This window comes from Musca domestica, unplaced genomic scaffold (genome assembly GCF_030504385.1).
Source record: "Musca domestica strain aabys unplaced genomic scaffold, Musca_domestica.polishedcontigs.V.1.1 38, whole genome shotgun sequence".
NCBI classification, from domain to species: domain Eukaryota; kingdom Metazoa; phylum Arthropoda; class Insecta; order Diptera; family Muscidae; genus Musca; species Musca domestica.
In genome coordinates this window covers 2,637,491-2,649,294 of record NW_026712324.1, presented here as the reverse complement: position 1 = coordinate 2,649,294, position 11,804 = coordinate 2,637,491, and the positions used below count along the sequence as shown (strand labels likewise).

General features: G+C 33.6%; 1 protein-coding gene across 1 annotated transcript; it reads right to left on the bottom strand.

The window, feature by feature from the left end:
- Window positions 1–4,197: 4,197 nt before the first annotated feature.
- On the bottom strand, window positions 4,198–9,547 carry LOC101891414 (cuticle protein 38). Its single transcript, XM_005185825.4, has 2 exons — window positions 9,392–9,547; window positions 4,198–5,233 (listed from the first exon to the last, which is right to left on the bottom strand). Exons 1-2 carry the CDS (start codon window positions 9,401–9,403, stop codon window positions 4,835–4,837), a joined length of 411 nt encoding a protein of 136 aa, XP_005185882.1. The 5' UTR covers window positions 9,404–9,547; the 3' UTR covers window positions 4,198–4,834.
- Between the last annotated feature and the right edge of the window lie 2,257 nt (window positions 9,548–11,804).

The window sequence follows — 11,804 nt, the reverse complement described above, 5'->3', positions numbered from 1 at the left end:
CTTCATGGACATTGAAAATGTTGACCTTTTTGTATAGGAGGTATTATAAGGAGTAGATCGAAATATTTCATCGTCACACCAAACCTTGGGTTAATCAAAGTATTGTGATGTGTATAATTTGAACACAATTGGATCAAAATTTTGACTCTTTGTGGGGAGGTACTTGATGGAGTGAACCAATATTGTCCATTTTCGCACCTGGCGCAGCACTGATGGAAATATTAGGATTTGCAAAGTTGGAGCAATGTCGGATCATCCTTTCTTTCTATGCATTAAAACATTTTTTTTGACATTTTTTGAGGAGGTAAAAGGAGGAGTGGACCGATGCGATGTACCAAGTCGGGTACTTCCTTCGAGAGTTATCGTGAGCACCAGCCAGAAAAACGGACGGGCGGACGGACATCACTATATCGACTCCAAATATCCTGAGACGGATATTTATGGCAGTATTAAAATATATATACCCTCTGTAGTTATATGGCTGAGGGTATTAAAAATATGTTATATTTTTGACAAATTTAGCACATTTTCCAAATTCTCAGTAAATTTTCTTAAAAAAAACATTGTCCAGTTGTGAGGGAAACGTCGTTTTGATAGTACTCGGTTTGTGAATAGAAAACGCAAAATTGATTATGGTCTTAGGGAACACCATTTAAAGGCCTTTATTAAGTCTTTAGCATATTAAAAGGACCCTGAGATTTGGAAATATTTTTCGTAATATTTAATTTGGAGCATTGACAAATTGTAGGGAGCTTTGGATTACTTCTAGCTCATTCATTCGGTTAAGCTTTTTTTATATTCCCTAAATAAGGCCCCAATTTCAATTATTTTTTACGTATAAGTCATATTTTCCTTTTAATTTCGCCAAATTTTGGTATTTTTAGTCTCCATTATATTTGCTCCACTTTTTTTCACATTTTCTCATCAAATCTTCAGAATCTCTATCCTTTATTCCGAAGTGATTTTTTTTTCATTATTCTACATTTCCCTTGGTTCATTAGAGCATGCTTTGCCTTTAAATGCCTTATTTTTTATTAGAAAATATCAACATTTCTAATTTATTAAAATTTGTTATATTATTATCTCACCCAGTAGCAGAGCAATTATTTTAAACTGCACATAAAAATAATAATTTCCATCGTTTAAAGCACAACTCCAATGCCTTTGCTACTTTGAACGGCCACAGAGGTTTCGGACTGCTTGAGAGACTGACAGACAGAAAAAAAATCAAACCACAAGGTCTGTGTCCGTACTTGGACGGACATGGCCAACGAAACGACATGACTGCGGCTGAGTCAAAACATTAATCGGCACATTTATTTAACACACAAACGCAGAGGATAATTGGTATGAATGTCGTTCGATTCAGATGGTGGCGGTGGTGCTATCTGCTGCGGCTGCTGGTGTCGTGAATGAAGTTATACCCCACATACATACCCACAATCATACGTGCTGAGACCCAACATGAAGTTCATGTAAAAAGAAATATAAACTTATAAACAAAAAAAAAAAAAAAAACGGTAGCTATCTTGTGAATGGACAATAAAAACGTTTAAAATTATTTTTTTTCTATTCTGGCCATTCTTTGTAATCGAATTTAATTCAGATTAGAATAACGAGTGCAAATATCATTTATCATTAGGCATTCGGACATTGGATGGCTAAAGTTTAAGCATTTGCAATTTACACCATTTTTGGTTAGTTTGTTGATCTGGTTTGCATCGCTCAGTGACCTAGAGCGTTAAGGATTTCCAAGTAATGTCAATGAATAAATCGACTGGTTCGTTAGTTCGTTGGAATATTTATTTGTAATTTTATTTATAATATTCTATGTTTTTTTCATAAGAACTACTTAGGTTAATTGTTGTCCAACAATAATTATTATTTATTGTAATGTTGGGTGGAGAATAATGTAACTAGTCTGTTTTCTCTATTCCTTAATTATTTTTCATTATGCCCTGTTTTATCTCTGTGTGGGATGTGACCTTTAATACACTATCGTGTGCAGCAACCACATGAAAACCAAACGTTTTCATAAAGTTTGTTATGACTGGAAGCCATATAAATTCATTATTTCAATTTTTTACCCTCCGTATTTTAAGTTTGTCATTCCGTTTGTAACACATCGAAATACACATTTTAGACCCACAAAGTATATATATTCTTGATCAGCATAAAATTCTTTGTCGATTTAGCGATGTTCGTCCTTCTGTAGTAATCACTCTAGCTTCCGAACGAATTGAAGTAGATTGATAAAAATGTACCCAATTGTATTTTATGTCCGCAGGACTTTTGGTACTGAAAATGGGCCATGTAGGTCCACGTTTTGGTATAGCCTCCATATAACGGTACCTCCCGATATTCGATATTTTGATAATTTTAGCGACATTATTTACCGGAATTGTTTCAAATTTGGTATTTGAAGTTCGAAATGGATACTACAGCCTAAGAGAGAAAATTGTCTGTGCAGGTCCACGTCTTCGTATAGCCCCCATGTAACTGTACCTCCCGATATTCGGTATTTCGAAGATTTTAGCGACATTATTCACAGGAATTGTTTCGAATTTGGTATTTGAAGTTCGAAATGGATACTACAGCCTAAGACAGAAAATTGTCTGTACAGGTCCACGTCTTCGTATAGCACCCATATAACGGTACCTGTCGATATTCGGTATTTTGATGATTTTATCTACATTATAACCGATTTTTGTTTTTTAAGTTTTGCATTTGAATATTTTGAATACTATGCAGGTCCATGTCGTCGTATAGACCCTAATATAACAGCTACATTCGGTATTTTTAAGATTTTAACAGAATTTTTAACGGATTTTGTTTTTGAGAATTTCCAAATTCGTTCCAAATGGTGGAGGATAGTCAAACTCGAACTTATAGTATAGTCGAACTTATAGCTTTTTTACTTGTTACTGTTTCGTTGAGTAAAGACCTTATACAGCTGTTCAACAGCTGTTCCTAATGTCTTCAATAGACAAAATAACTTCTAAGGGTCTTCTATAGATAGAAGACCTCCAAAAAGGATTTCTACTTAGACACACAATTTAAAAGATGCTAATATGCACTCTGTAACAACAATATTTGGAGAGGTATATCAAATGCAGCTCAGAAATACCTTTGCTAAATTTTATCGAGATCGGTTCAGATTTGGATATAGCTCCCATATATAACTTCGTCCGATTTACCTTTTATTGTACACCAAACGTCTAATATTTGCCCAAATAGGATGGAATTTGGCGCATACGACCGAATTGAGTCTAGAAGGTAGGATGCCAAATTTGGTGAAGATCGGTTCAGATATAGCTTTAGCTCCCATATATATTGTTCATCCGATTTGTCATTTTTGTCCTCCGCAGCCGTAATATACACTCAGAAGTATTTTTGCCAAATTTTATCGAGATCGGTTCAGATTTGGATATAGCTCCCATACATATTTTTATCTGATTTCAAATTAATTTTGCACCAAATGGCCCATACAAGTCCGAATTTAAAAGATGCAAATGCTTCGGCATATTAAGTCCTTTGAATTTTAAATTATAATTATAATCATAGCGTGTATGATTGAATTCTCCTATAAAACTTTTCATTGTTATGTGGAGCTCTACTAAATAAGCAAAGTGGTGTAGGGTATCATAAAGTCGGCCCTGCTCGACTTAAGGACTTTCTTTACTGGTTTGCTTTCATTCAATAAAATAAAAAAAAATCAAAATTATGGCGTTTGACCTTGTTGCAGTTTTTTATCTGCAGTAATGGACTTATAGGTAAACCTATTCTCTATATATTTTTTTATTTTAAAATGTTATCATTTTGTTGTCTGTGGTAAATTTTTAATATAGAATTTAACGGCCCACCCTTTCTGATAACACAAATCGCGAAAGAAATATAGACTTAAAATATTACACAAAGACAGTGCCCGCATTGACGGAAAAGTCCACGTTGTTATATTTCTATATAAAATCATATCCTCGTATAAATTTAAAAATAAAGTAGAGCACTCTTTTAAAATGCCGATGATTTAAATCTTGACACTAAATTTTTCGCCCCATTTGGATGTAATTTTTACAAAAAAATCTGAAAAGATGCGAGAAGAAGAGAAGTTCTTGCATTGGTCTTACATACATCCCATGATATATTAAGGCCATGTTACATTCCAGCTTGTCTCAATAAAAAATTAAATTTCCAATATTAGTTTTCGTATAAAAGTTTTACTTCGTCTTTATTTATTTATTTACAAGATATGAAACAAACACATTCATTGCAATTCATTCGATTCAAATAATTTGGCTAGAAATAACTCAAAATCTCATTTAGGAAATTAATTAAAAGATTACTTATAGAAGTTGTTCTTGTTTTTAATGTACTATGCACTCTCTCTCTCTTAATCTCTCATGAATTCCAAATAATGCTCTCATTATTGTTGTTAACTCTATCTCCGTTTACAGATGTTTTTGCTTTCTTCTCTAATACTTAATGGTAAATGATAGTTCTCAGTTTAGATGCTCTCCTTCCTCTCGAAAGAGAAAAGGAAGGTGGAAATAAACAAAAGAAAAATTAAATTTCACAAAACAAAAATATCGTTCGCTTCGAATGCAAATTTCTATAACAAATGACAAGATGAAGATGGAATAATACAAAAAAAAGGTCATGATGATGATTTAAATTAATTTAACGATGAAATGATTCGTTCGTTCATGTGTGTGTATCCTTACATACACACATACGTATGTATGCAAGTATGTAACAAACACCGGGGTCCTTCTATGCAATAATCACTTTCCAATTCCGTTCTATATGAGTTCTATGTTGCTATTTCTGTTTTCGTTTAATGGTAGACCGAATGACCATAACTGGCAAGACCATGGTGATAACCATAACCATAGGCTGGAGCAGCAACAACAGCTGGGGCAGCATATGATTTGTAGACGGGAGCGGCAACCACGGCAGGGGCAGCATGAACAACTGGAATGGCCTTAGCGGACACCTTGTAGGTATTGGCATATGAGGTGGCCACTGGAGCATAGGTTTTAACGACTGGAGCAGCTACGGCAATTGGGGCAGCATATGACTTATAGACTGGGGCTGCATGAACAACTGGTGCGGCAACGACGGCAGGTGCATGATAAGAGGTAGTATAAGCTGGAGCTGAGAGAGCAACACCATGGCCATAACCACCCAAGTAGCCGGCGGACGCAACGGCGCAGATGGCAGAGAAGACAGCGATCTGATTGAAATTTAAAACAAAGGGAAATGAGTATTAAAATATATTATACAATTTTTGTTAAAACATTTTGGAGATGACCCCCACAATCAAACAAATGGAATTTTGAAATTTTTCGAATATTTTTTTTTTTTTTTTTTTTGAAATTTCGTACAATCTGTAACTAAAATATATTAAAAGTTGTATTTTTGAAGCTAAAAATGTGTACGTTGGAAGGTGTAGTAAGTTGGAGTTTCTATCGTTGTATCGTTAGACCCAATATTTGTTATTTAAATTTATCCATTAATTCTAATATGAAACCATTCCTTTTGGGTACTTAAATCCCGCTGAAAATTATGAAATGATAGATCTAGGATTCTTTGTAATTTTGGATGTGAACTGGTCGTAGTAGAAAAGTAGGGAAGATGTGCCAAAAATGTAATAGAGGGTACTAAAACCTAAAATGTAAAATTTCCTAAAGAAGTACCTAAAACATAAATGAAAGAGATATAATCCTTATATTTAAGGAGTACTTTTATTTGAGAAAATTAAAATGTGTACTATTTATTAAATAATACTTTGGTGTGAGACGGTCGAAAATGGAAGAATGAATTCAAATGTGTATTAAAAGGATACGAGTAGTACTGTTTGATTTAAATTATCCTGTTCGGAAATAGTACATAAATCTAATATACTTTAATAATGATGTGTAAAGAGTCAGATTTTGAAGAGCCTTAAAGAAAAATTCAAAGGATTTATGACCTGTTTATAAAAGGCAATTGAAAGGTCTTTTTGGCATCCAAATCCATTTTGAGTTGTTGTATCTAGTAGCTATTTCTGACTTTTACTCGAATGGCGATTAATATAAATTGGCTTTGTGATGCAATTTACTCTACATTGGCTGTCAAATTCAGTCTCTTTTTTATGAATCATCGGGTGGTACAAAAGTTATTAATGCATTTCAGAAGAATTATGAAATTCGCATTTTTTTAGAAAATATGTAGTTCAAATATTTTTTTTATTGAAATCAACCTACATATTCAGAATATTCTCCAAGTTGTTTTTGAAAATTTAAAATATCGGAAAAATAAAACCAAATTTGATCTGGTTCCTCAATTCAGTGATTTTAAGTTTTCAAAATTGCTAAAACAGCATAAAGCTCTAATTTTTTTCCAAAAAAATAAGTTGAAAAACAGTTATACCTTACTAAATATGCTTTGACAATTGGTTTGTATTAAATAGCTAGACTTGTAAAATTTGCAAAATTGAAGTCTTTTAAAAATTTCATCAAAAATAAGCTAAAATGTACTAAAATGATAAGCTCAGATATTATATTTCAGAATAAACTACTGAAGAGGTTTATATAATTTTCGCAAAATTTTCATTTTTATATCCCTGCTATATATGGAGGGTATATAAGGATTGTCGGTCCGTTAATAACTCCTTAAAATAGGAATTTTAATACCACACAATGTATATATTCTTTATCAGATTGAAATTCTTTATCAATTAAGTGATGTCCATGTATCTGACTGAGGAAATCACCATAGCTTCAAATGGAACGTTGTTAATAACATTGAAAAAAATGGTATTGAAAATGGGCCATATACAGGGTGAGATAAAAAAACTGCAACCAACTTCAGACTGCTGTCATTTCTAAGCCACTCGTCCGACAGCTGCTAAAATTATTCCAGTGACAGCTCATTATATTGTTTACAAGCGTGCAAAAGCATTTTGGTGAGAATTTTCCAGAAAAAAAGTTATTCGTCATGGAATTCAAGCGTGATAATGCGAATTCTTTTTATTTGGCTGGAAAACGACAAGTGGCTATTGTTAGAGCACTCCATTATTTAGATGTGAATAAATCTTTTGGGACTCGTGCCATAGCTTTTTACTGTGATACTGATAGCGTAGCCCGACATCAAGGAAGTGAATGGAAGAAAATAGCAACATCAGCAGAATTGGTTCGAAGAGTAAAGAAAAGACTTGATCGAAGCCCGCGTCGCAGTGGCCACAAAATGGCTCGAGAGCTGAACATATCGCAATATGCCATTCGACAAATATTGAAAACGAGCCATTGAAATTACAAAAACTGCTAGAACTTACACCGCAACAGAAAGAAAATAGACTCAAAAGAGCTAAAGAGTTGCTTCGCTTGGCCGAAAGTGGTGAACTGACGAATTTGATTTTCTCCGATGTGAAAACACTTGTTGTCCAGCAGTTTGTAAACAAACAAAATGATCGTGTTTATTTGCTAAAGAGGTCAGCTGAGAATGTGCACTTTCGGTTGGCCAACAGAACTCAAGCGTCGGCCATGGTGATGGTGTGGGCCGCCATAACAGCCGATGGACGCTCTCCGCTCGTATTGATCGACCGTGGCATCAGAATAAATACCGAATATTATCGCGAAAATATTCTGGAGGGTGTATTAAAGCCTTGGACATTCCAAGAGGACTCAGCACCAACGCACTCAGCACGTGCCACCATAGAATGTTTACAAAATGAGGTTCCTTGCTTCATTTGCAGAGCACAATGGCCACCAAAATCTCCGGATACCAATCCTTTGGACTATTGTCTCTGCATTATTTTGGAGAGCAAGGTTGGCACTAAAAAATACTTTAGTGTCGATCACCGCATGCAAGCGCTTGAAGAAGGCCATAATTCGTGCAAAGTTGACCAATTCGAAGAAATCTAAACTTATTCTAAATTTTGAAGCTATTTTCGACATATTTTGCTTTTTTTCAATAAAATTAAAAAAAAAAGTCAAAATTATGGCTTTTGACTTTGTTGCAGTTTCTTTATCTCACCCTGTATATACTTTTTGGGGTTTAAAATGTATATTTCGAATAATTAAAAAAAAGGAATGACAAATTTAATATACCCTTCATACTATGGTAGGGGGTATGATATTTATTTTTTTTTCGAAATATTGATTTAAATTTATTTAATTATTTTAATTAATGAATTTGTGTGTGTGCTACTGGTATTAAAATCAAAGTCTTCCAATTTGAAGTTAGTGGGTTTTGAATGTCTTACGCCTAAGGTAAGTCCTCCTTTTTTACTGCATTTTTCGTATTCCGACTTTTTCTTTAGACTACTTGTCAATGGAAAAATATTTTTTTTTGGCTCTGTTTTAATTCAGGAATAGCACAAAAGTTAATGCAAAGGATATGTTCTGGCTAATTCTCAAGCTATCTCCCGAGTGGAGTTCACGATCATGGTCGAAGATGAACTAAATTATTAGATTTTTTACCTCTTGTACAATGTGCCCAAATTGTGAACTTAATCTTATATTGGAATACGTTGGATTATAACTGTTCACCGCTTCAAGTATATCCACCATACCTGTTAAAAAAAATTAAATCACACAAAATGTGAACGGATTTCGACATTTGCTCTAAACTTCGCTCGTCGTAATATTTGAATAATATTTGGTTTGGTTATGATACGAGCACTACTGGACTATATTGGCGAACTATTTCCAAAGCTTCCCATATTGAAATCAAACTTCAGGCCGTCAGATGTCACGAACCTATGTTCTGAGCTCTGGTTTTTTTTTTTTTTCAGAGAAGAAACCCAAAATCTTCTTAGTTGTCATTAAATATTAAGGAATGATAGATACTACAACACCGATTTTGCTTTCGATATAATGACCAACATTGTAGATGAATATACCAATATTCGCAAAAATTAACTTAATATTTTCAATGGTGGCCGGATAATATTTGACATTTGAAATGGACCATGGAAGATGTTGAAGTGAGCTCTATCTGACTTTTACAAAGTTTTTGTTTAACATTTTTTTTTGCTAAGGGGTTTTTACACAGTTCGGTTAAGTAAATTTCCCAAGTTTTTGCACCGAAAACTCTAAAGAATTATTTTATATTTTTTGTCATTGTCACATACTTTGCACAATTATGTATTATCCTTTTCATTTTATTTTGACTTTTATAACATTTTTTTTTTTAAATCAGCTAAAAAAAGTGTCACATTTCTCTAATTTTGTTTTACAACGGCTTTAGATGCATTATTTACACCGCTTGTGTCTTAAGTCTTTTGTTTCGCACACACACACACACATTACATATACATTCGAAAGAAATATTAATTTTTAAAAACTTCGGTTTTTAATATCTCCATTATCCTTTGTAACAATTTTGTGTGCCTTTAACACATCCTTACCAATTTGAACATTTTGAGTGAGTTTGTTGGTTGATTGGGTTTTTTCGGAAAAACTGAAAAGTTGTGTCTGTTTAAGTTTAAAGCAACTTGTGGTTTGAATGATTATGACAAAAGCTTGCAATATTTATAGTTCCCAAAGCCCATGTTAAGAAGGAAAAAACCAAAACACTGAGAGATTACAACGAGACCAACAACAATAACAAGAGTAATTCACACAATTCTAAGTGAATGAATGAATGGCTGAATGAACGAACGAACGAATGGATGGATGGATGAATGTACATTCATTCGTACGAGTATGTTTGAATTATAGTTATGTGTGAATGTGTGTTTGGCAAAGAGTGACTGAATGTCTAGCTGGGAGCTGGGTCTATGTGACTAGGTGACTCGAATAAGTATGTGGCTAGTTGGTGATTTTAGACAAATGACAATTACATTCGACATTACATTACAAATGAAATAAATGCACATAATTTTTATAAGGTAAAAGAGGTAAAGGGGATTAAGAGAATAAATGAAACATGTTTAAAATACATATATTTTTCAAAAAAAGGTCCTTAAAAAATCTAAACAAAATTTATTTATAATAGCAATTGCCCAAAAAAACAAGAATGATTAAAAAATAAAATAAAAATTGTGCGATATACGTCTATAGAATCCATAACATTTTAAAATTGAAGAAATGCAGACACCCTGCAATTTCGAAACTGTTTCGGTGAGGACCCAATTAGAAAAAGAATTTACTTTTCCATGGAAAATATAAGAAAATAGCCTTCAAGAAAAAGGTCTCAAATTTTTTTACATTAAGCTTGAAATTTTCCGACACATAAAATAATCATATTTCAGTCAGATTTGCCATCAGATGTATACCCTCTGCCAATATTCGATAATTTAAATATATTTTGATTTCTGTTATGATTATACAAATTGTTGACCCTCTATGGAGTAAGCTCCGAAGAAATAGGATAATATTATTCATTTCGCATCGGACCTAAATAAATATGAAATAAATATTGCGACGTGCCAGGTTTGGAATATATTGGTTACTTCCTTCACTTTATATGAGATATGTAATAATTTTTAGAAAAATGTTAAAACGTGCGTGATGTACCAGATATAGTCCAACGAAGTATTCCATTTTTATACCCTCCACCACAGTATGAAGGGTATATTAAGTTTGTCATTCTGTTTGTAACACCTCGAAATATACATTTTAGACGAAATAAAGTATATATATATTATTGATCAGCATAACATTCTATGTCATTCAAAATTAATATTTAAAGTTCATAATAGATACTACGACTTAAGACAAAAAATTGGCCATGTAGGTCCACGTCTTCGTATAGCCCCCATATAACGGTACCTCCCGATATTCAGCACTTTGATGATTTTGCGACATTATTTACAGGAATTATATCAAATTTGGTATTTAAAGTTCGTAATAGATACTACAGCATAAAACAGAAAATGGACCGTGTAGGTCCAGGCCTTTGTATAGCCCTCATATAACGGTACCCACAGATATTCGGTATTTGGATGTTTTAGCGACACTATTTACCGGAATTGTTTCAATTTTAGTATTTGAAGTTCGTAATGGATACTACATCCTAAGACAGAAAATTGTCTGTGCAGGTGCACGTCTCCGTATAGCCCCCATATAACGGCACCTCCCGATATTCAGCATTTTGATGATTTTAGCGTCATTATTTACAGGAATTATTTCAAATTTGGTATTTAAAGTTCGTAATAGATACTACCGCATAAAACAGAAAATGGGCCGTGTAGGTCCACGTCTTCGTATAGTCCCCATATAACGGTACCAAACGATATTCCGTATTTGGATGATTTTAGGGACATTATTTACCAGAATTGTTTCAAGTTTCGCATTTGAAGTTCGTAATGGATACTACAGCCCATGACAGAAAATTCTCTGTGCAGGTCCACGTCTTCGTATAGTCCCCATATAACGGTACCTCCCGATATTCGGTATTTTGATGATTTTAGCGACATTATTTACCGGAACTATTTCAAATTTGGAATTTGAAGTTCGTAATAAATACTACAGCCTATGGCAGAAAATTTCCTGTGCAGGTTCACGTCTTCGTATAGCCCCCATATAACGGTACCCCCGTATATTCGGTATTTTGATGATTTTAGCGACATTATTTACCGGAATTGTTTCAAATTTCGCATTTGAAGTTCGTAGTGGATACTACAGCCTATGACAGAAAATTCTCCGTGCAGGTCCATTTATAACCCCCATGGTACCTTCCTATATTCGGTTTTTTGATAGTATAGTCCCCATATAACGGAACCCCCAATATTCGGTATTTTGATGATTTTAGCGACATTATTTACCGGAAATATTTCAAATTTTTTAATTGAAGTTCGTAATGGATACTACAGCCTA